We start from the raw sequence: 25,128 nt of genomic DNA on the forward strand, positions 1-25,128 counted from the left end.
CACAAAATCGGTTCTGATGCAACTGTTGAACATATTCAACAAAGATGAGGTGATCGACGTTAAACCGAATCTGGAAGTCCGGGCGCGAACCCTGTTAATGCAGGTTCCGATCCAATTCCGGGGCAAGATATCGACCATTCATGTCTGTCCAAATATTGTGTGGCTGACTAGTCCTTCATTCTTTATAGATAAGTTTGATGTCTTTCATGCTGTTGATTGCTTGCCTGAACGACACTTGGAGATAGTGCAACGTCACCCTTCCTAGGTTTCACAGATTGGTTGTACAAGCGCGCGATTTCGCCATCGCCGACGATCCTGAGCAATTGGCCATGTTGAGCTAAAGGTAAATTTACATAAAAGGCCCTTCAGATCCAAGTTGAGGATCTCAAGCGGTTGAACTGTCTATACGGACCTTTCCTTCATCTCAATCGCCACAATGGATCTCAACTATCGATCAACCGAGACTTCCGTCGTGCCCTCACCTCTACCCCAATCTGTTGGATATGGCGTCGTGGTTGCAGCTGGCTTGGCCTTTGCCTTTGGTTAGTTCCATGCTGAGGTTAGATCAAGAGCCGGCAGTGCTGACTATAGTAATAGGTATGATGGGCTTGACGGCCATCTTGAAGAAGACATTGAACGAAGACAATTCTAAAGTGGAAACGTAAGCCATTCCTATTCTCTCTGAGGAACTACTCATTTTAACCATTCGATTGCAGCTTCATGGTTGCCAACAGAACAGTACGAACCGGCCTTGTCGCATCGGCTGTTGTCTCGGTACGCCACTGCGACTTACCCCATTCAGCGACATGATATACTGATGAGACTCCAGTCATGGCTATGGAGCACGGCGCTGCTAAGCTGCGTCCTCGTAACTTACAGCTACGGCATCAGCGGCGCCTTCTGGTATGGTGCTGGGTGCTCAACTGTCATTGTCTTCTTCGGGTACCTGGGAACAGTTTGCAAGGGGCGCGTTCCTGAGGCTCATACCATTCTCGAGGTTATTCGTATCAGATACGGTGGGTCATCTTGGCTTGAAGAGAGGATTCTGTTATACTGAACTTTACAGGAACTGTCGCGCACCTGAGCTTCACATTCTTGGCTATTGTGAACAACCTGCTCAATACGATCAACATGATCCTAGGCGCATCGGCAGCCATCTCGTTCCTGTAAGCTCCTCGCCTCTAATAAGTGATTGATGAGTGCACCACTGACTCTCCGCAGAACCGGCATGCACATCATGGCATCGACCTTCTTGCTGCCTCTTGGAGTCGTCCTCTATACACTCGTTGGTGGCATCAAGGCAACGTAATTCACCCAAGAATCGCGTCAAAGGCAGTTGCTGACCCTGGATCTAGGTTCCTCACTGACTACATCCATACCTTCGCCATCCTCATTTTGAGCTGTTGGTTGACAGCTAAGGTGATCACATCGGAATCTGTCGGCTCAATCGGACGCCTTTATGATCTGGTCGTTGACGCCCAGTCAAATCACGTTGTTGAAGGCAACTATGAGGGTTCTCTACTCACCATGACCTCTCAACAGGGCATCTACTTTGCTATCATCCTTCTGACCTCGAACTTCGGGGCTGTTGTTGTATGTCAGCCTCTCCCAGTCACTAGCCGAAACCTAACATGATCAGATGGATACGGGGTACTTTCTTAAGGCTTTCGCTGCGTCGCCGAGTGCTGTTGTCCCAGGTTATGTCTTGGGCGGTATCTCTTATTTCAGCATACCCTGGTCGCTTGGTACTATTGTTGGGATGGCTTCACTGGGACTCGAAGCTCTTCCTATCTTCCCTACGTATCCAAGAGTAAACGATACCCCTCTCAAAGCTATTCTTCTACTGAGCGCTAATGTTGCAATAGCCAATGACTGGTGCCGAGGTTACAAATGGTCTTGCTCTGCCCTATGTTGCTGTTGCTGTCGCTGGCAAGGGAGGCGCCGTGGCAGTCCTACTAATGACGTTCATGGCCGTTACGTCAACTCTATCTGCACAGATCCTCGCCGTTTCCTCGATCCTTACGTTCGATATATACCGCGTATACTTCAACAGAGAAGCTTCCAATAAGCAGGTGATCCGATGGGGGCACATTGGAGTTGTTCTGTTTGGCGTTGTAGCAGCCGCCTTCACAGCCATGTTTCATTACATTGGAGTGGATATGGGCTGGACACTCTATATGCTCGGTAAGACCTACAGTCGCGTTAAGCCCATTGTTTACTAACGGTATCTATCAGGAATTCTAACGTGTCCCGGCGTTATACCACTAATCTTCACAATCATTTGGCGCAAACAGACTAAGCTTGCTGCTATTAGCTCCGCATTCCTAGGAATGGCAACGGGCCTCGGGGTATGGCTTGGCTCCGCATATGCCTTTTCCGGAGAAGTAACGGTCGCGTCTACGGGAGGGACCCTACCCTGTATGTACGGCACCGTTGCATCTTTATTCAGTCCATTGCTGTACAGTGTGGTGATTACTTATCTAAAACCTGATAACTATGACTGGAGCCAATTCAAGGAACAGAGGCTGGCAGTTGAACCTGATGATAACTCCAGTGGATCCGAGAGTTCTCAAAGTAAAGGGACAGAGCAAGTTACAACAGCTGAAACGGCGTCAAATCAGACTCTTGATGACAATAATCAACGCCGATGGACTAAATATGCTCTATGGTGGGCTGTTGCTACATTTCTTGGTCACTGGGTATTATGGCCACTGCCAATGTATGCAGCGAAGTTTATCTTCAGCAAAGAGGTAAGTTTATTATCATCTCCTACCCTGCAGTTATTTATTATTCTGTTACCTTATCCCTATTATGTCATGTTAATGTGTTGCTGATCGCTACCCTCACAGTTATTCACTGCATGGATTGTTGTGTCTCTGATCTGGCTCTGGTGGACCCTCATAATGGTCGGTTTCTACCCGATCTGGAACGGCCGTCGCCAGATAGCCGCGGTTACACGAAGCATTTGGAGGTCCCAGAAGTCCTAGTCATGACTCATCAACATTTCCTGGACAGGCTGGTCTGCAATTGTCTCCATAGTATGATGACACTCAATGTTATGATATGGAGAAGCTGTAACAAAAGCTCCGGACTAGAAAAACAACACATCCTCGGGAACGTATTTTGGGTCATTCAATCCACATAACAATAAAATTGTTTACCCATAAAATGCCTCATTTCTGAACATAATGAATGACATGCCAAGCAAAGGCCCCGAATATGGCGTAGCTGAGGCTCCCTTGAACTATCGATTCCCTACAACTCCACTTATGGAGAAGATCAAGCTTTTAGTCAAGCTTTCGCGCGAAACATTTTTGACAGATGCAGACTAGCTCTCAATAGTTGCATTCCAAGATTAAAATACCAGATTAACATAACAATGCCATCCACTTAGCCCAGCAAATCAGCATTAGTCCCAGGGGCTCATGGTTGAACGGCAACGCTAAGTCATCTAGCGCCACCGTGCCCGTTATTCAATGACATCCCCTTGCATACTTCAGATTCCAATAGCCTGGAACCAGGAACGCTTTTTATGGATGTTTTCTATTGGGGGACGCAATGATAGGTGGAATGTCGGTACTGAAGATGTCTTAACTTACTAGTTGCTACTATTGGATACTCGGCGAACAAGCCGAAAAGGAATGTTCTAATGCAAGGTACGCTGTTCTAGACTTGCTACCACCATCCCAAGCAACAGATCAAATGCTATTGTCGTATACAATGGATCCCAATGTCATTATCTATATATACTCATCAACTTTGCATGTCTTGTTGTAATTCATCAACTCACTCGCTCATTCATTCGTTCTTTAGTCATTCTTTAACATAGTCGCTCGTTTCACTATGCGTCTGTCTTCAGGTCTTCTCGTGGCTTGTGCCTCGGGCGCTTTCGCCCAGAACTTCAAGAGGTTCACCAACAGCAGCACTTCTGCTCTTGAGTCTAGCACTACTCTCCCAACCAACATCGACACTACTACCGATGCAGCTCCCAGCTCTACCACCGCCCCTGGTGGTTCTCAGTCTGTTGATCTTGGTTCTGCCACCCTTGGTCAGGGCTCAAGCTTCGTCACTGGTCCCAATGGCGAGACTATCGTGTATGTATACCTCAAAAGCCTGATATAGGACACCATCTGATACTGTTTTAGTCGCATGTCTGCTGGAGCCAACGGCGTTGCTGAGTTCAGCGCTTCTCCCGGAATCACCGAGATCAAGGTCGGAGCCGAGATCCAGATCCGCTTCGACATCACCGTCAATGCTGTGATTGAGGGCCGCAAGCGTGCTTTCGAGGGATGCACTCTCGATGTCAAGCTCGACGGCGAGACCATCTACTCCGAGCCTCTTGCCGACACCAACGGCGCTGCCGTTGAGCAGGCTAGCAACCCTACTGCTCTCAACTCCGACAAGCCCGATATCCAGTTCCTCCAGTCTTGTGGTTCTGAGCCCGTACAGCTTGATGTCTCCAACCTCGCTGTCGCTGCTGCTACTGACGGTGGCTCTACTGGTCTTCCCACTGGCGCTAACACTGAGACTGCTACCGAGACTGGCACTGAGGTCGCTACTGGCACCAACACCGAGGGCGCTACTACCAACTCTGAGGGTGAGACTGTTATCCCCACTGGCACTGAGACTGGCTCTGCTATCGCTACCGGTACCAACTCTGAGGGTGCTACCACCAACTCCGAGGGACAGACCGTCATCCCTACTGAGACTGCCATCGAGACCAACAGCGCTGGCTTCACCACCAACTCTGAAGGCGAGACCGTTTTCCCTACTGGTACTCAGACTGGCGCTGCTACCAACAGCGAGGGTGCCACTACCAACTCTGAGGGCGAGACTGTTGTTCCTACTGGTACTGCCACTGGCACCGAGGCTTCTGCTTCTGCTTCTGCTACTTCTCCCGCTGGTTTCCCTGGTTCTGTCGGTGTCTTCACCCTCTTCGGCTGTGTCGGTTCTTCCGCCGGTTTCCCCACCTTCGAGCTTGCTGAGACCAACGCTCAGATGGACCTTGAGCGCTGTGCTTCTCTCTGTGTTGGCCGTGCTTACTTTGGTGTTTACGACACGTAAGTCTCCTCCTCATCTATGCTTGTGAATTATCGCTAATAACATTTCTAGTGCATGCTACTGCGGTGATGAGGTTGATGCCGATAACACCAGCCGTGTTGATATTGACCAGTGTGACATCGAGTGCCCTGGCGACCGCGACAACTTCTGCGGTGGTGACACCCGCCGCAACCGTCTCCAGGCTCGTCAAGCTGTTGCCGCTGGCCGTCTTCTGACCGTCTACGTCTCTGCTGTCGGTGCCGGCGCCACTGTCACTGACTCTGTTACCGAGACTGTCACCGACCAGACCACTCTCGTCACCACCTTCACCACCGCCGTCACTGGCCCCCAGACCACCACCACCGAGACCGTCACCGCCGCCCAGGTCTGCTTCAACGGAAAGTGCTACACCCAGACCTCCGACCACACCGTCTTCATCTTCATCGAGGTCAACGGCAGCGACTGTGACAACGAGTGGGTTTTCATCACTGAGGAGTGCTCTTGCCAGGGCGGTCACCAATACGTCCCCAAGTTCTGCTCCGGTGGAAGCTGCGCCGGCGAGAAGGTTTATAAGACACAGGAGTGCCACGACTGGTGGAACCACGAGACCTTCTACGTCGCTGCAGATTGCGAGGTTTGCAAGAAGGGAGAGGTTATGTATAAGCCTTGGGAGAACTCGTGGGGTACCCCTGATAACTGCAAGGCTGAGATGGTTCCTGTCTGCAATGGTGCCAAGTGCCCTGCTGTCAAGGTTCCTGCTCACGGTTACACTCACGGTGGCCACGCTAGTTACAACGGAACTTACACCAACTCTACCTCCCACAGTGGTTCCAACTCTGCCCCTCACTGCACCGGCCCTAACTGCCCTGGCTCCAACTCTGGCTCTCACTGCAGTGGACCTAACTGCCCCGGCGCCAAGGCCGCTGGCTCTCAGGGCAGCGGTTCTCACTGCAACGGTGCTGACTGCCACGGTTCCAACGGCAGCGGCCCTAAGCCCACCACCGTCCCCATTGTCATCAACGGTGCCGGCAAGCAGGTTGTTGGTGCTGCTACTCTCTTCGCTGCCCTCTTTGCGGCCCTTCTCTAGATGCTAGCATCTCCTGTTCTTCTTCTGGAGCCCTTTAGAATAATGACCATCTAGACGCGCTATTAATTAGACCTTCTTTTTGCAACCCTAAATCTTGGTATTTTCTTCGTGACAACTGAATTTCTCGCTCTTGTAGAACTTGGATAGTTAGTGTAGCTTGACTGCTAAGCCTGATAGTGGGACTGTCTAATTTCACTTGTGTGACTATTAAATGCAGTGGCGTAGCTGAGCCCGAAAGATGCCCTGTCGGCGTTAACAGAGTCAGGAAGTAGCACCGAGACGTCTGTCACTCGTGAGGAGACTACCTCCACCATATGACGAGTCAAGTCGTCTCTCTACGCATGCGGCCTATAGAACTACGACAACTGCGGAGTCCATCCTGGTGGCCACTAATGGCACGACTGCGGGGCTCGCTTTCACCATTATTACACCAGAGAAATCCTCGCAGGCAATCCCCCAAGAATACTTGTTTCACAAGGCTCATTCCAATGGTCATAAGTGGGAAAGGGGGCTTTGATCATTCTCAGCTGGTCTATATTGTTTTTCATATTGAGTAGTTCACTTCCGATGCTCTAGAAACTAGTAAATCTTACCAAGTTTCACAATCAGTTTATTGCCTTGTTCGGGTCCGTCCAAACTCGTCCTGTCACAGTACCTTCTGCCAGCTGCTTGATAGTATGACTAATGTCCTCAAAGGCAACCTCTGTAAGCTCGGGTTTAATAGCTCCCTCGGCCAGAAGTGTGAGAACATCCTTCAAGTCCTGCATTGACGCGCCGATGGAGCCAACGATGGTTATGCCCTTGAGGATGTAACCCGAGCCTGTATTTGATGGAATCGTGACATCCGACGACGCGAGACCAACTGTCACGACTTTACCACCTGGCTTCACGGCCTTGATGGCAGTGGATGTAGTGGTGGAATGACCGACAAAATCGACGATAACATCAAATGTAATCCTGGTATCGGTTGCATCATCAAGTAACGTGAAGCATTCCTTCGCCCCGTGACCTTTTGCTTGGGCAAACTTGGTCTCATTGATATCGAAGCCATAGACGATAGATCCTTTGAGACAGGCAAATTGCAGTCCATGCATGCCCAATCCACCGAGTCCAACAATGCCCATTACCAACCCTGGCCGAGCGCTGCCCTCGCCCACGACAGCGTGATAAGAAGTTGCCAACGCGTCCGTCGCAACAGCAGCTTGTGCGAAAGAGATGCCATCAGGGATCTTGACGAGAACCTTCTGTGGAGCGACAACATATTGGCCATAGCCGCCATCAAAGCTTAACCCAACGTATGCGCCGTTGACGCGCTCTGAGACTGGGTGCATAAGAAGCGCGAGGGTGACAGCGTCTCCAACTTGAAAGCCAGAGATATTTTTTCCGATCTTTCTAATTACTCCCGCGACTTCGTGGCCGAGTACAATAGGTCTTTTGGCGATATAGTCATCTCCGTGGCCGCTGACGATGTGACAATCTGAGTGGCAGATCCCTGTGGCCATGACCTCGATGAGAACGCTCTCATCACTTGGCTCTGGAACGGGCAGGTCTTTCAATTGAAGCCCGTCGGTGGAATTTTCGTAGGAAAAGGCCTTCATGATCAAGAGGGTATTGAGTGAAACAGGTAGGAAGTATTAGTATATAGTTCGTCAAGTAAGTCGATATACAGAGGCTTTAAATAATAATTCTTGCAGCATTTCTCTCCGAGATAAATCTTTACTCAATATCTTGGTTGTAATATGCGAGAGCTGGTTCTCTTACATCTAATTGGTCTCAATTTGGTGGATTGACGATCCGCGGAGTACCGGACATGTTTGCACCTTAGGGATCAACGACTGTGGAGCATCAACTTCCGGGGAGTTATCGGACATATGAGAGACGGCATTTACACGGGTCCGAGCTCGGAGTCACGAACCAGCCCGAGCACGCTACCACATACGTACTGTATGTGAGACCGAATTTAAATCAAGAACTTGATATAAAATGGCCAATCTTCTGATAGACTCAAAAGAAAGCTGACAAGCTAACACTCTAAGAAACTAGCCTATTACTCAATTCATTCGACTCTAATCTTTCATCATGGTTTATGGATCACTCTCCGTGCAAGACGACCGGGCCATTCCCGTGTTCGCACCACCATACGCTTCCCAAGAACCATTCTACTTGAGCGGGATGACGATTGTCTCTATCTCTTACCGGGTTCAAGCCTCACAAATCCAACATCTTGTACCCCGTGAGCTGGAAATGGAAGAAGAACCAGTCATGACTTCCTTATTTATTCACTATGGCATTTCCACCGCTGGCGAATACAATGAATACGTCCACACCGTACGCGTCAATATAACATCCCAACTCTGCCACGAATCTAGATGCCCATGGTTTCCCTTCTCACCCATGATCCTGAGTTGATGCTGCTTTAACCTGAGCTCGGGGTGAGCTCGGGGTGAGCGCAGGGTGAGCCAACAGTAAAGGTGGGCCTGCCCTGTCTCATCAACAAAGTTGAGAAGCCGTCTCTTCCAAGACTGTCCAAAGTACTATCTTCATCATCGGAAGATGTGGGATCGATAAGCTTTCCGCAAAATGCTCCGCGCCTGCTTGAAGATTACTTCGCCCATACTCATTGCTGGCTACCTATTGTTCAGAAGCATAGGATGTTTGAGATATTGTATTCGCCGTCCCGAGCTGCTCTTGTCGACGCTGGGAGCCTGGGTGTCTTCTGGGCGATCCTGGCATTCTCAACTCTCCAAGAGTCTAGGGGGCCCTTCAGCCCGGCTGGTGCACCGAACGGCCAAGGAGACATGTTCACGCCCGAGCAGCTCTATGCCAACGCACGACAACAAATACCAAACGAAGACGCCCGGAACCCCTGTTACGCCCAGGCTTTGTTAATACTAAGCCTTTTCAAGTTGGACCGGGGGGATTTTGCAGCATCTTGGCATCTAATTGGCCAAGCCGCCAGGATTGCTCTTGACTTGGGGGATCTGTCTCTTGACCAAAAAAGCCGCAGTGCCGCATCATGTGATGGCAACGACGACAAAAAAAAGAAACGCAATTACTCCTCAGCTTCTTTGTCCTTGATACTGTGGTATTGTGCCACTTGGGCAAGCCCCCTCATCTCAGAACGGCAGACATCCGCTTTCTTTCTATGCCGGCTGAGACCGGCCCGGATGAGTGGGAACCACAGACCGCCTGCTGGCTTAAGATTCAGGATTGGCGGCGGACCAACTTGACCTGGGATTACCAGCCACTAAGGGCAGTGAGCATCTTCAACCGCTATGTTGACCTAATTCGCATACTTAACGATGCGATATCGGAGCCGATATCAGAAGAGCTCTGCATCCAGCGCATATCTGCACTTGGTCGTTGGTATGATCAACTTCCAGAGCACTGTGCTTTCCTATCACCATCTGGCCGGAATCAGCTCAAGCGAGGTCAAGGGCTATCACCGCAACTAACAAACCTCCATCTTGCTTTTATGAGTACTGAGATGTTCTTGAAGACACAAAAAAGTTCGATTCCGCGTTATGGATCATCACCAAGTACAAGTACACCAGGCTCACAAGCTTCATTTACTGCCTCAGCAATATCTCTCGTGTCGGCATTCGCAACAAAATTTGGAGTTTCTACCATGCCCGCTATCTTCACGAGTTACAAGGCCATTTGCGAAAGAAACCCCACAAAGCTTAACTTTCCGAGTCTCAACCCAAACCCTGCAGAGTCTAGTCGTCCTGGGAACTACCATCCTCTAGGGTCGAGTTCGGACTCTGCTGCCAATCACTTGCCAACTCGGACAGAGCACCCTGAGTATGTCGTGGTTGGCGGAAACGATGCAGAGACTTCTACTGGCCTGTCATCTTCAGGTAAGGTAGGAGGAGGTAAGTCTGCGCATGCTTTTGATCGGCCCTCGCTCACAATAATAGAAGAGCCCTTTCCCGACTCACAACAGTTAGATAATGATCAAATATGCTCTTCCTCAATAGTCGACACATTGCATGAGCATGAGAAGGAAGCTTGGAAGGACTTGTTTGATATCGTGGAGGTAGGGGAAGCGGGTGCTTCAAATTTTAGCTATCACGGGGACCTCGATCGCTTGAATGGGATGGAATGGTGAGCACGAGCCCTGTTTCGGTCATGTCTGAAATCTACCCAAAGATGGACAGCTTGACTTATACTGTTTTATGATGTTTCTGGTTTGAACATGGGTTGGTTAGACACAGTATTCTCACTCTCAACTGCAGCATCGTTGAAGTTTTCAAGCGTAGCAGGCTTTGATTGTCTTTTAGATTAATATCATTGTACAGCCCGGCCCATTCTGCAACCCAAAGCAGTAACACGGCCCGTCCTTTGTCAAATATGAAGGGTCTGACGTTACAGCGTTTAGCTGCGCTTGAAATATTGTCAAGTGCATTACGAACTTCTTCGTTAGGCAATGGTGCGCATGCGAGGAGGCATATACAATTCTTAGCCGCTAAACACAAGCCCAATCTAGGGACGATACAGCCATGCCTGTGGCAGACCCATCTTGCTGAACATAGAGCACGGTTATCCAATCATATTCCCGGCCTTGAGTAGACGTATGTGTAAGGATATGAAGGTTTGTGGCTCTATTTAACTCATAGAGGTTCCAGCAAACAGACCAATGATAATGTTCCAGGGCGTTGCTGTCCTGTTCAGCCTCCAGCTACTTGGACACTGCCTCGCTGAGTCTGGCATAGGTTTAACAGCCGTGGTCATAGGGCTTTCGTGCAGAGGGTCTTCTCGAGGATACGGTGCAGCGAAAAGTGGAGGGTGGCATGGCGGAGAGAATTGACACCGGTGGGGAATGGATGCCCTCCACTCGTTCCACATCCCGCCCGAAACCCTAGAGGATGGTGAGTATGCCGAAATGAGTCAGACTTGCAGTTGTTCAAATCAGTCGGGGCATAGATATTTGGGTACCGTAGCTTTCCAAACGCCAGGGTTCTCCCAGCTTATCCCCTTCTAGTTCCTGGGTTCTGTCACCTTCAACATGACCACCAACCCAATCAAGAATCGCGCTCTCTGGCTCTCCTCATTTGACATGCCTTTAGAGCTTATCAAGCTCCCTATCCCTGAGGCAACTACCGGTTCAGTTATTATCAAAGTCCTCAATACCGTCGTCTTCCCCTATGCTAAAAATATCCACCAAGGGAGGCTACCTATCTTTAACCTTACCCTTCTTCTTATACCTTATCCTAGCCATATTAGTTAAGTTTATAACATTAGGCTAGATGCCGTCCTTACTAAACCCGGCGACTTAGTCTTCTTCTCAGCTCCTATCTTTGCCTAAGATGATCCTGATATTTACATTATCTAGGGGCACTATAGTAGAGAAGAACCAAAAGGTATCAGACTTATGCAAGGAGAATGGCAAGATAGAGCCCTCTGATAGTATTAAAAAGTCCCTCTAGAGTATATCTTTATTTAGATAAGGACCAGCTATATAAGCAACTAGGATATACCCCTGCTAATCTCTACGAGATATCCTTTATAGTATCTCGGCTAGTATGCTATATAAAGCAGTGCAGCTAAAGGCAGGCAAGATAGGTGCCCTTAGCCCTATTACTAGCACCTATGGCGGCATTACCTCTAACCTAGCCCTTACGCTAGGCACTAATATTATTATAATTAGTTATAATAAGGCTAATCTTAAGTGTTTAATATAATAACTTGGGAATTATAAGTGCTTTAGCTATGTTATTATAATCGGCAATAATGATATTAATATGGCTGCTATTAAGGAGGCTAGTTTTAATAGATGCGGTATTAAAGCATATAATAATTAGGTATTAGGTACCCTAATAGCTTACTATATTTCTCTGCTGCTACCTATGCTATATAACCAGAAGGAAGGGTTGTCCTTAGCGGTGCTCTATCTGGTACTATTGCGGTACCTTATATACTTATTATGCACTAAAATATTATGATTATCGGCAAGATGATTATCTTGTGCAGTAGAATCGATATGACTATCAAGATGGTTAACTCGGGCATGCTTAGGCTCGGAAAGCGCGGAGGCTCAACGCATGAGTCCCCAACGGAAGTACCGAGAAGATAATCCATCCCGAAGATGTTCTTGTTGACGGCATTAATGAGTTCGGCCGCATCAACGACCGCCTGTTCGGCAAGAAATATACCTGCATCTGGATCTTGAAGATTAATCCTAGATACCAGATTAAGGTTAATAATTATAAGAATGCTATTAGTAATATTAGCTTTAATACCTTGGTGTATTATAATTTTAGGATAGAAGAGATATAGTCCTATTGCCATAGAGATAATTTAACGTTCTAAGAGCCTATTTTTATACTAAGATATAAGGGTGCTCCTAATAAAGATAGCTATCTTCTTATAGTTACTAACCAATATCATAAGGGCCAGAACGTTCTCTTACTATTTAAGGCTTCTAAGATTACTAAGGGTCCCCTTATAAGATCAAGCTGCCTTTCAAGTTAATAGACGGCTTGCATAGTAGCTAGGTGGATAGTAAGGATATTAACGCCGCAAGGGAGGCAAGCGAGGCACGAAGGGCAAATAGCTATTAGAATAGGCATTAAATCGTCCCTATCTAAAGTTTGATCAGCCGCTTTGTTCTTTTGAGCCGCCTTCATCTGTCTTTAGCCTCAAGATACGCAATATGTCTTTATCAAAACAGGTTTCTCGCTCTTTTTTAAACACTTGGTTGAATTGGTCCCGCTCTGGCATGGAAATCATGATGCTGAGTATGGAGCAACAGCGATGTATGACAGGTAGTTGGAAGCGGCGCAAAAGAGGCCTGGATTTTATACTAGGAATGTGAAGAAAGACCAATCCATGATTGTTTATCAGGTGTCACAGACTATAGAAACCACCGAGATTGAAGACCACCTGTCCCTCACAAGTTTGACCACTCGCTCAGAGCACACTTTGGCACTTGGAATTGGACAGCTACATCTAACCAATCAATTGTAGGTGGCCATTGCCTACGAAAATTAACTAAGGCTACCAGATACTAGATCCTCCATTGATGGGAATATAAGCACCATTAATCCAACCTGCTTGCTCCTCGGCCAAGGTTCCGACTAGCCATGCTACTTCCTCCGGGGCTCCTACGCGAGAAGCTATAGGCGTCGTATTAATAATAAGCTGCAGAAACTCTCTGATAGTAGCAGGAGCAGCATAGAATGCATCTATGCCAACAGGGCCAGGAGCTACTGCGTTAAACTTGCAAGGCAGCTCTATCGCCTAGCACAGCATGTAAACCTTAGCGAAGCCCTATAAGCCCATATAGATGCTCGATTCCGGCGCTGGCGTGCATGATGCTAAGCTGCTAATATTAATAATATATAAATTCTCCTTTAAAAGATATTTTAAAACCGCTCTAATAAGGAAATAAATTCTTCTTTTATTAAGGTAAATTATATTATATTATATCTTTTCTACCTTTTTATTATTAGGGTTATCTAGAAATATTAATTAAATAAATCTAGCACTATTAACTAGGATATTAATCTTACTAAAGGCTTTTATAGCTATATTAGCTAGTACCTGCAGGCCTTCTAAGGTTAATAAATTGGCCTTAATAGCGATAGCTCTGTTAAATGAACTAAGGCTCTGCAGAACCTTGTCGGCGTTGGCTTTCTCGCTGGGATAAGGGTAGTTGAGGACGGCGGAGGCTCTGCGCTTAAATATTTCCCTGGCGATGGCGGCTCCCAGCCCAGCGGAAGACCCGCTGATCAAGCAACTTTTCCGGTGAGGGTTGGCATGATTCTCAATGCTCGGTTGACGTAGTACGATTTTCGCTCATAAAAAATGAAGGCTACAAGAGGGAGCCTTTGTTGGGTAATCTGTTCCGAGCCTGACAAAGAGATTGGCTACGCGGTATATAGGAACCATTCCCGATGAATCGGTCGGGGTTGATTCTTAACTGCTTGTTGCCGAATCCCTCTGCCGGACGGACGAGGTGCTGTCCACCAGCGTGGATTCTCACAGAGCACACGGGACAACCCCACCGCGCCAGCACGAAGGCGGGGAAACGTAGTGCTGGGTGGGGAGCTTATTAGGCGGCTCAACTCCTAATACTTACAGAAACTCTCTCCCCAACCATAAAAACAAGGCCTCAAGGTCCCTTACTATATGGTTCAGCAAAGCACAGTTAGCTCAATATTCAAGACATACTCAGTTGCCACCCCCCACTATGCCTCTCAACATCGTCGTCATCGGAGCCGGGCTTGGTGGACTCGCCGCCGCGCTCTTGGTCAAGCAGGAATCACCCATTCACGATGTTCTCGTTATTGAATCCGCTCCTTCTTTAGCTGAGGTGAGTTTTCCTCCATAATTGAGTAATAGTGCCAAGGGTTAATGCGTTTATCAGATCAGTGCCGGCCTTCAGCTTACGCCTAATGCCACGCGGTTACTTGTCCGATGGGGCCTGCAACCTAGCCTGGAGAAGCTGGCTAGTAGCCCAGAAGAGTTTCTCATCTGCCGGTATAATGGCCGTAAGCTCCTTGGCGAGCGCTAGAACTTTGCAGCTAAGATGCTAGAGAAGTATGGATCTTACTACTAGGATATGAATTATGCTAATCTACAGCTTGTAATATTTAAGCAGGCTAAGGGTCTTAGAGTCTGGTTTTAGTTTAGCACTTTAGTAATAAATATAAATCTGGCGATCTTGCAACTAACTATGGATAAGGGTAAGAAGATTACTAGACATCTGGTAATAGCCGCGGATAGTAAGGCGCTTCTCCTTAATCTCCGTTAAGTCATCGCAACTAATATATATTAGGACTCTGGTCTAAGACTAGGTCTACTATTCTAGGTAGACTAAGCCCTCCTGTTACTACTAGTGATCTGGTATATAGGATAATCCTTAGGTTAGAAGATATAGATAACTAAGAACTGCTTGAGTTTATAAAGAAACCTTAAGTATATTTATAGGCCGGTCTAGAGTGCAATGCTATTTATTATCTGCTCAGAAATAATACTATGGCAAATATTATCTTTTTAGTTCCTAATTATCTGGCTAATAATATAACTAAGATGCTAGGTAATCTCTTTAAAATAAAGGAGATTTTTAAGAAGTAGGATCTATTATTAGTTAATTATTAACTACCTAGTATAATACTAACTAATAATCCTAGGTTGTAGAAGTTCCTATCCTAGGTTAACCAAGTAGAGAAGTAGAAATTAATATACTATAAGTCCTTATATAAGGCTCTTAGCCCTTATTTTAACGCCGGCATAATAGATAAGTTAGAGAAGTAGTATAATAAAAAAGCCATAGTAGTATTTTTAGGTAATGCCTATTACCTATTACTGCTATATATGGCCCAGGGAGCTGGCTCTGCTCTTAAAGATAGCGCTGCACTAGGAATCCTCTTATCTAAAGTAAAAACCTAAGATGAGTTACTAAAGGTATTAAAGATGTATAAGGGATTAAGAATCCCCTGCAGCTTAGCATTGCAGAAATAGAGCGTAAAGCAGGTGCGTTTGAATATTGGATTCATAAAGAACGAAACAAGTGACTAACAAATGATGATCAGAGAGATATTAATTACTTGTCCGATGGCCTAGAGCAAGAGGCGAGAGATAAAGTTGCTGTATCTCAGCTCTATGATCAGAAGCCCGGATACCCATTCTACTACTGGTAGGAACCACCGGATCTAGAGACATTCTGAGTGGCTGACATGGTTTAGGATTGATCCCGGAGCCCAGGATTTTGTATATGGATATGACGTTATAGCCGAAGTAAGTTCTGCCTTATTATTAATGGGACGATGTCTAGACTGCTGGCCATTTGCTTACTTTGCCTCTCTGAAACAGTTGAAGAAGATCGGCGTTCATCCTACTATTCTGGCCAGTCTATAACACGGAGGTGAATCTAACAGTCCGAAGCGTGGGAGCAAGGAGACGCTAAGAAAACAAGTTTGGGGGTAGTGGCTAGAAAGTGGTTTTCTCTATCTAGATCAGAAATAGGATTCAATGCATGTTTCAACTACAACATGGGCTTTGTTATCTGTTTAGAGCCGACTATGCAGATACATGTATCAAGAGAAGCCAGACACATCGAGCTTGATAATTTTTAACAGGTTCCAACAGGGGTCTTTAAGAGATTTGAAAGCAGGCAATGACTGTAAGGTAAAGAAGGTAAGAAAATATTGTAGTTCACGGTGACAGTCTTGCTGCAAGGAACCTTGAGAACTAATCCCTGAAAATCGCATCGAGAAGACATCTACTTCCAATAATTCTAAATAGGAAAGGGTCTCAAGAGTCAGCTTGAAAACAAGTCCCTGTAACCTCAGCTAAAACGCCGCTATCTGTGTTAATTGCTTAAATGACAGCCTCTAAAAGGATCAGTAGGGTCGCACTAAAACGTTTACTTGCCAAGTTCTCTAATACCTTTAGAGATAATAATGCCTTTGACCATATCTATAATAAATGAAGCAAGACCCAAGGATGCGTCTAACTAGTCGAGGGCCCCGGACGCGGCCGGCTAGGAAGCCGCATAGTTCTAGTGTTTATTCATCTATCAGCTAATTCTGTTGAACCGGAGATATACCGAAATACCTAGAAGGTCACTAACTAAGTGGCGCGCCTAGTTTTTGGCCCTGTGGTCGGCTTAACAGATTCTACCCCACTCGAGCCCCAACCAAGGTGGCGACTAGTGGGTATCTGCCAGTTTAAATGCCGGTGGCATCCCGGATAGCTATCTCATCGATGGAGCTATACTTAAAACTGTACCTATTTTAGACTTAGTTTGGATTTTTAATAGCTTTTTTAAAATCGCGATTTAAGGTGTATTTCTTACTACGTTGCTTGCTTATTATAACGGTTAAGGTTCCCGACGTAGTAAACCATAACCTGATTAGTTTATGTTAGCAGTTATAACGGGGCGTAGAATACTAAGCCTAGGGTGGCGAATTATGTCTAAAAATGTCAAGAAGTATTTTTAAGTAATTAAGTTATATTAAAAGCTAAGGAAGCTAGAGTATCTATCTAAGGAATATTACGTGGTCTTTTATGGGCGTGGTCTGGGGAGCATCTCACGATGTCCATTATGAGAATCCCTCACACACTCACTTGCGCGGAGTGAGAGTGGTTCCCGCTCATGGGTCATGCAGTGAGGGGTAATACGTTGATCCGTGCCGTGCGGCGTCATTGCTCCCGGCATGGGCCGTGGCACTTATCAAGTAGGTTATGTTTAAAGTTTATGACGTCAAAAAGGTAACCCTACGGCCGAAAACAGCGGCGTCGGCAAAGGTCGAAATTTGCGACAACCGAACTGCGAGGGTCCCCATATGTACTACTTCCTCTTTTGTTTCTCGTTCGACTCACAAACTTGCACACCGGTAAATCAGTGGCTCTCGATTTGCACACTCAGCGCTAAAACATGGCGTCCTGTCTAGGTGAGCATGTTCCGCAGAAAAAGGGGCACTAGGGCAACAGTGGCGTGTCGTTGACGGTACGAAGGATTGTACCGAAGTTGTTATTTCCCGCCAGAAGCGGTACACGTCAGCCTCGACCTAATACTCTCAAAACATCCCAGTTGAGAAGGCTTTAGTGGGAAACTTTAACTATCAGAGAGTGGTTAGCTGCCCAAAGTGTGCTAATCTGCTAATCTTCGTATACCATCTCCCGGTCGGACCGGCCTCCAGTTAGGCAAGGAAACTCTTCCACGTCCAAGCTCGCGTTTCGGTCCATTCCTCGTCGTCCCTGTGATTCACCGCTTCTCTCACTTTTAACCTTCGACAATCCATTCACCTTGGTCGCTCTTTTATTGGTCGTCGATTCACCTCGTAGCACCTTCATTTGCAACGGCAACAATCACCCTTTTCTTCGTAGATTTCTTCCAGGTACTCCTGTAGCGCGGATGAGCGGCTAGTCGAAGGAGTGGTTTGCCGCTGCTGCGTACGTGTCGGCAGAGAGTTTCACCTGGACTTCGACGCTCTCGCCCTTGCCGTCGTATCTCCCCTGGAAGAACTAAAACTTGCTTAGGACGGCGCCGATAGCAACGCTCACACCCTGGTCGGAGAGAGTCAGTGTGCAATTGGATGCCTTCGCCCGCTAGGTTAGCCGTGGGGGGATAGATCGAATAAGTCTTCCAGGTACTTGACCGCCCTGGCTTCGACGTCGCTCTTCAGTATCTTCTTCTCCTGAAGCCTCGACCTTAAAAAGGGCACACTCCCGCCTTCATACTGCTTACACTGACAGAGATTCCTTGTTCACGCGAGCGCAACCCTGATAAACAGCAACAGGTTCTTCCGAGAAATATACACGAGATGAGCAACATTACACCCATTCAAACTGCCGGCATGCCGGTATTCCAACGCCGTTTGCTGGTCATGGTCCTTAACGTTAGCACGATACTCTCTACCCTGTGGACTATCTTCACCATGTTCAAACCGGGCGGCATCACCTTCCTCGAGGGCTTCATCTTGTTCTGCGCCACTATCTGCACCCCCCCTTGCATTGTTACCTCCTGGAACTACATCATCGGTCTGTGCATCAATGCTTTCGGCAAAGCAGAAAAATCCATCTACCCCTACTTTGACGCGAACGGTCCCCTCCCAGAAATCACCTCCAAAACGGCCCTCACCATCTGCATGCGCAATGAAAACCCCACCCCGATCTTCGACCGCCTCCACGCCATGCGCGAAAGCCTGCGCCAAACTGGCCGCCTTCAGCAATTCCGGTTTGTCATGCTCAGCGACACCAGCCGTCCGGATGTGATGCAGATGGAAGATGAAGACTTCGCCCGCCTTCAAAACAGCCTCGGCAAGGGCATGTCCCAAGCCACCGTCTACCGCCGCCGCGATAAGAACACTGGCTTTAAGGCCGGTAATATCAAGGACTATCTCGATAACTACTCCGAAGCCGACGACTTCTTCGTTGTGCTCGACTCTGACAGCGCTATGAGTGGAGACCTGCTGGTCCGTATGGTCTCCAGTATGGAAAAACATCCTCAGATCGGCTTGCTGCAAACCCAGTTCGCCGGCATGCCGGCCGTCGGCACCTTTACTCGCCTCTTCCAGTTTGGCCTGCGCTGTAGCCTGCGTGCATACAACATAGGGAGCAGCTGGTGGGTCAACGACTGTGCGTTTTACTGGGGCCACAACGCTATCATCCGCACCAAGGCCTTCCACAAGAACTGCATGCTGCCGGTTCTCCCGGGAAAACCGCCGCTGGGTGGCTACATCCTCAGCCACGACGTCATGGAAGGCATTTTCATGCGCCGCGGTGGCTTCGAAGTCAGAATGATTCCCATCGAGACCGAAAGCTACGAGACCAACCCGCCAACCTTCCTCGATTACCTGCGCCGTGAAAACCGATGGTGCCAGGGCAGCATGCAGTACTGGTTCATGCTGAAGGAGCCCGGCCTCAAGCCTGTCAGTCGCTTCCAGGTGTACCAGATCCTTATCTCGTATCTGGCCCCGGCTTCTTGGGCTCTGCTGTCCTTCGCCGGCGTCGCTAAGGGGCTACTGGGCGGGTTTAACAACACCGAAGTTGACTTCAGATTCACCCCACAGCTGATTATCATCGGCGCCAACCTATTACCTAAAATCGCCGGTATTATCGATATTGCAGGAACCTCCTTTGAGCGCTACGGCGGCGGCTTCCGCTGTATCGTTTCCGCCTTGCTGGAACTCATCCTGATGACACTCATCGGGCCCGCCACCGCCGTGGCCATAACGGTCTTTCTCTGCGGCCTGCTCATGGGCAAGTCCATTACCTGGGACAGCCAGAACCGCGACCGGCTCGGCCTCAGCTGGCGCGACACTTTCCGTGTCCTTTGGCCGCAAACTCTGATCGGCTTTGGCATCGCCGGCCTGCTCACCATCAAGGATACCATCCCGCAGATGTGGGCCCTGCCCTTTGTTACCAGCCTCTGTCTGGCCATGCCGTTTGCTGTCCTCACCGCTTCGCCGCGTCTCAGCCATATTACCATCCGCCTGCGCCTCTTTACGATTCCGGAAGAGGTCAAACTTCCGCCGCTCCTGTCCCTGCTGATCGCGCCGGAAATCATCTCCGCTACCAAGGCTCTGGTCATCGCGAAAACGTCGAACTAAATCGACGTAAAAAAAAGGGCTCATGCCGTTTCCCCTATTCGGGAGACAACCGTCCACCCCGCTCCAAGCAGCCTCGCAAGGCCTAAGCGAAAACAGAGGCAGAATCACGGCGAATTCACTTGCATGCACCTGCAATCGGTCGAACCTGATTCAAAAGATGGACCTAAGATCGCTAGCTGGGTCGAGAACAGGAGCTCACCCGGCAATATGGCTTGGAAGTGGGAGACTAATCGACCCACTCCCAAATTTAAGGAGGTAATATCCCTTAAGGTATGTATTGATGGCCGATCATCTAGCATTGAGCTTAAGAAGGTCGGTAGGGGAGTGTGGGAAGGAGAAGATTTCGATTGTAGGGCCACACTTAGATCTCAAGAAGTTAGGCTTGTCGTGAAGAGTCCTAAGACGCCGCAGGAAGGCTATTTATATTGGAAGCGAAGGAGGCTATTTAGAGGTATATAGAGCTGGAATAAACCGCATTCTAAAATAGCCGTCGTGGATACGGTAATCAAAGACCCCATTGTTTTGTACGTCGTGAAGGTAGGACTGCATGATCGACCCTGCTGGAAACTCCGGCGAAGTCGATAATAGAGAAATAAGCGCCAAAAAAAAGCAAGGCAATAAATAAATATTTAAGAGCGACCTTGAATATTATCGCCATGACGTTATAATCTATCGTCAAGAGGTGGAACAATGTCGTTGCAAGTGACTCGGCTTTGTGTTGCATATCAGCCTGTCGCAGCACGGCATAGCCCACCGGATTTTTATCCGAACACCACTTGCGATTTCCGTCCAACACGGATTTCGTCTTCTGTATAAGACAGCAACGTCTTTCTTTTCTGTATAGTGCAATTGCTCTTTAGATAATTCTCATCAATTTACTGATGCCATCTCTGATCCCTGTGGCGCCAATTGTGGCCATCCATACCCGCACGGGTACCCGTGCAAATAAGATATCATTACATCAGCAACCCCGATTGTTCAAAAATGCCTTATATAAGCAAATTAATGCCAATTAACCGCTTAAGACCCTATTTATTATATATCCTAGATCTAGTTATTTTTATTTACCTAATTCTCTATTAATTAGTATTTTACTTACCTTATTTATAATAAATTAAGCTCTTAAAGTCTTTCTTAATAATATTCTCCTTTTAGAAGTTATTTTTTAGCTTATAAAGTAAGCTATAGGCTAAAAGTATATCTAGTTTATTATTAAATTATAAGTAATTAAAAGAAAACTATATAGCTATTTATAAAAGCTAAGATAAAGCCTAAAGAGATAAAGATATTTATTAGACTTTTAGATAACTTTTATCTTATTATATAATAAGATATTTATAATACTATTATATAAAGTAAATAAGACTTTATTAAAAGCTAAAGCTTAATATATACTCTTATTAATAAGCTTATTAATTATGGCTTTAAAAGCTATTTCTGCTTTAATTAAAATAATAAGGTTATTATAATATTCTTTATTAATATTATAATAGTTAGGTTTTCTAAACAGGTAAACTAGTCCGTACTAGGTTTATGTTTGCAGATTATATAAGGCATAATACTAAGCATTGCGAAGTATTATATCTCTTAATAATTAAGTAATACAGGCTAGGCTTATTAATATAAAGATGCTTTATTAATAGCTAATAAGCTAAGTTCTATAAAAGTGCTAATAAATATATTTTATATATTAAAGGTAGCTTAATAGCTTAGTAAGGAATAATAGTAATTTAAAGGTTAGATCTTAAGGGATTATTAGTAATCTAGGGTAATCTAGCCTTAGAGCATTATAATTTAAGTAATCTAATAGAAGAGGATTATTACTAGGAGAAGTAATCCTCCTGTAATAGGTAGAAATTATAAGGGCTATGTAATATAGCTATATAGGTTATAATATAATCTCTCCTCTCTATTAGGTCTTGCCCTTAAGACCTATATATCTCTCTATTCTTATATCAGGCTTTAGTAAGCGCTAACTCTCTTCCTTTATTATTTTCCTAGTATACCTTACTAATTATTATATTATAAAATCTTTAGTTAAAATCTTATAAGACTTTAAAGCGTATTTATTTAGTAGATTTAATTATAAAATTTAGTTTTAATATTATACCTTATTCCTTTTATAAGGCTAAAGGCCTTTATTATAAAATAATTAAGCGTTCTTTTTATTACTTTAAATATACTTAATAAGGTTAATCTTATAATGCTTTTGGTATTATAATTGCCTATTATATATTATTTCCCTTTATTATTATTGCCTTTTGCTAACTATTTTCTTTTTTTAGTTCTTTATTTAAATTATAAGTCTAATTATCTAGAATAGGTAAAAGAGGAAGTTAAGGAAAAGCTTCTTAAGGCTTAATAAAAGGTTAATAAGGCTATTATAAGATTATCTTATATTTATTATTAGAAGTGTTTATTATATAAGCAGGGTATCTAGTTTATTATTAATAATATAAATTCTTCTATAGGTAATATTATTATTTAGGAGGAGGATATAGCAGTTCTGGATATTTAGTCTTTTAGCGGTGCTGATATTATTAACTAAAACCTGATTTTTAATCCTTTATTCTTTAAGGTTATTAGTAAAAGTTCTTTAGAAGTTACTAGGCATTAGTAAGGTATTTTATTAGTTTTTATATATTTTTGCTTTTTAGGTAGTTTTTCTATTTAATTAGATATATCTTTTATTTATTAATTCTTTATATATCTCTAATTTCCTCTGCTTTATATACCTTTAGTCTTGTAATTTATTATAGTTTATTGCCGGTTTTTATATATATTATATCTGCAGCTAATTTAAGCATTAAGATATAATAAATTAGGTAATATCTAATATTTAAGGGTAGATCTAGTTTATATCGATTTTCCCTTATCTTTTATTTAATCTTAACTAGTTTTAAGTATTTATAGTTTAGTTTATAACTTAGTTAATTTATTTTAATATTTTTAGTAAATAGGTAGATTATATTTCCTTCCTTAAAGGTTAGTCCCTTTAACCTTTTAGGGTTATAGTATCTCTATATCCTTTTCTTAATAAATTCTAATTTAGTCTTAAGTTTATTATATATTTCTCTTAGCTTATTACTTATAATAATTACTGCTAGGTTTATATTCTTAGGTTCCTAAGCATTGTAGTATATATTAAGTATAAATCTAATATTTATATTAAATAGTATAAGTTTTATACTTTTATTATAAGCAGTGTTATAAGCTAGCTAAGCGCTTATTAGCTTCTTAACCTAATTATCTTATTTATAATTAATATAATACTAAAGGTATTATTCTAGTACTTAATTTATTTATTCTATCTAGCTATTTACCTATAGTTTAAAGGCTATTATAAGTTAGTAATTAACTCCTATAAGTGCTATAAGCAATTACTAGAATTTAAAGGTAAATATTAATCCTCTATCTAATAGGATTTCTCTTAATAGTCCTTATTTCCTTACTACCTTATTATAAAAGATATAGGCTATAACTCCTGTATTTATTGCCTCTTTATAAGGTAAGTAAATTAAGAACTTTATTAGTTTATTTATAATAACTATAATACTATTATAGAAAATTCTAATTAAAGGATTTTCTAATAATAGTAATTTAGTTATAAAATCTATTATAATTAAGCTTTATAGTTATTTTATAACTTCTATTAGTTATAGTATTTTATAAGGTTTATATTATTATACTTTTATTTTAGTATAAATATTATATTATTTAATAACCTTTTTTACTACTTTTTATATTATTTAATAACCTTATTATAATAGTTATTTTAGGGTTTTAGTAACTCCTTAATATCTATATAATAGATATATATAGAATTCTTAGATAAACTCCTGTAGTTCTCTTAGGATTTCCTTAATTACTTCTGCTTATATCTATCTTAAGGTCTGCATTTTCTAGGTAAACTAATATTCTCCTTTTTTGTTTTTTTCTAGTACTTGTTCTTTGGCTTTAGTAGTACTAGTATTATAATCTAGTTATTAATTAATTATATCTGCTTTTTTATTCTTAAATCCCTTATAGTAAATAATTATAAAATTAAATTTATATAAGTATTCTATATAGTATAATTATTATTAATTAAGTTTATAGGTTATAGTAAAGTATAAAATATTCTAGTAGTTAGTATAAACCTTAACCTAGTACTTACTTCTTATTAAGTAATATCTAAACTCCTTAAAGCAGTTAATAATTACTAAGAATTCCTTATTATAGATTAGGTAATTAAGCTCTGCTTTATGCAGCTTATATAAGTAAAAGGCAATAGGGTGCAATTTTCCTATATTATCTTATTAACTGATTTATCTTCTTAAGGCAAAATCTAATAAATCCGTTTCTAGCTCGATTTCCTTATCTAGATTAAACATTACTAATACAGGTTTGCTAAGGATTGCTTATTTAAGGTTATTAAAGGCTTATTAAACCTTATTATTTTATATAAAGGTCTTATCTTTCTTAATAAGTTCTATTAAGGGATTTATAATTTTGCTAAAATCCTTAATAAATTATTTATAGTAATTAGCAAAGCCTAGGAAGGCTTATATTTCTTTAATATTAATAAGTGCCTTTTATTTTACTATTATTAAGATTTTCTTCTTTTTTATTTAGATTTCTCTAGGTATAATAGTATATCTTAAAAAGTCTACCTTTATAATATAAAAGTAACTTTTCTTTAATTTAACTAATAGCTTAGTATTTTATAATGCTTTTAAGACCTTATAGATATATTCCTTATATTTTTCTTTATTATTTAAGAAGATTAGGATATTATTAAGGTAATATATTATAAAGATATTAAGGTATTATTAAAGTATATTATTAATTATCTATTAAAATATTATAGGTATATTAATAAGACTAAAAGGCATTACTAAATATTTAAATAGTCTAAATCTAGTTCTAAATACTATTTTCTATTTATCTCCTTTCTTA

General features: G+C 43.7%; 6 protein-coding genes across 6 annotated transcripts; 5 read left to right on the forward strand and 1 right to left on the reverse strand.

The window, feature by feature from the left end:
* Positions 1-436: 436 nt before the first annotated feature.
* On the forward strand, positions 437-2,987 carry BKA55DRAFT_509151 (Sodium:solute symporter family-domain-containing protein; the record flags this gene model as incomplete). Its single annotated transcript, XM_046187504.1, has 11 exons — positions 437-542; positions 598-661; positions 717-774; positions 830-1,016; positions 1,067-1,166; positions 1,222-1,305; positions 1,356-1,593; positions 1,640-1,810; positions 1,866-2,184; positions 2,236-2,750; positions 2,850-2,987. The coding sequence occupies 11 exons, from the start codon at positions 437-439 to the stop codon at positions 2,985-2,987; spliced, it is 1,980 nt and encodes a 659-aa protein (XP_046050719.1).
* An 804-nt stretch (positions 2,988-3,791) lies between these two features.
* BKA55DRAFT_725345 (uncharacterized protein) lies at positions 3,792-6,157 on the forward strand. Its single transcript, XM_046201106.1, has 3 exons — positions 3,792-4,094; positions 4,146-5,060; positions 5,113-6,157. Exons 1-3 carry the CDS (start codon positions 3,844-3,846, stop codon positions 6,125-6,127), a joined length of 2,181 nt encoding a protein of 726 aa, XP_046050720.1. The 5' UTR covers positions 3,792-3,843; the 3' UTR covers positions 6,128-6,157.
* A 575-nt stretch (positions 6,158-6,732) lies between these two features.
* BKA55DRAFT_508218 (chaperonin 10-like protein) lies at positions 6,733-7,725 on the reverse strand (the record flags this gene model as incomplete). Its single annotated transcript, XM_046187407.1, has 1 exon — positions 6,733-7,725. One exon carries the CDS (start codon positions 7,723-7,725, stop codon positions 6,733-6,735), a length of 993 nt encoding a protein of 330 aa, XP_046050721.1.
* Positions 7,726-8,206: 481 nt separating this feature from the next.
* BKA55DRAFT_537566 (uncharacterized protein) lies at positions 8,207-10,699 on the forward strand (the record flags this gene model as incomplete). Its single annotated transcript, XM_046189932.1, has 5 exons — positions 8,207-8,455; positions 8,770-9,011; positions 9,191-10,002; positions 10,108-10,234; positions 10,531-10,699. 5 exons carry the CDS (start codon positions 8,207-8,209, stop codon positions 10,697-10,699), a joined length of 1,599 nt encoding a protein of 532 aa, XP_046050722.1.
* Positions 10,700-14,205: 3,506 nt separating this feature from the next.
* Positions 14,206-16,254, forward strand: BKA55DRAFT_662394 (uncharacterized protein; the record flags this gene model as incomplete). Its single annotated transcript, XM_046197632.1, has 11 exons — positions 14,206-14,444; positions 14,499-14,622; positions 14,656-14,671; positions 14,765-14,856; positions 14,910-14,977; positions 15,062-15,204; positions 15,300-15,303; positions 15,389-15,511; positions 15,667-15,770; positions 15,820-15,871; positions 16,213-16,254. Exons 1-11 carry the CDS (start codon positions 14,322-14,324, stop codon positions 16,252-16,254), a joined length of 891 nt encoding a protein of 296 aa, XP_046050723.1. The 5' UTR covers positions 14,206-14,321.
* A 2,262-nt stretch (positions 16,255-18,516) lies between these two features.
* Positions 18,517-20,190, forward strand: BKA55DRAFT_592543 (putative glycosyltransferase; the record flags this gene model as incomplete). Its single annotated transcript, XM_046195409.1, has 1 exon — positions 18,517-20,190. One exon carries the CDS (start codon positions 18,517-18,519, stop codon positions 20,188-20,190), a length of 1,674 nt encoding a protein of 557 aa, XP_046050724.1.
* Positions 20,191-25,128: the final 4,938 nt, after the last annotated feature.

Source organism: Fusarium redolens, assembly GCF_020744475.1.
Source record: "Fusarium redolens strain MPI-CAGE-AT-0023 chromosome Unknown BKA55scaffold_6, whole genome shotgun sequence".
In the NCBI taxonomy this organism is placed as follows: Eukaryota; Fungi; Ascomycota; class Sordariomycetes; order Hypocreales; family Nectriaceae; genus Fusarium; species Fusarium redolens.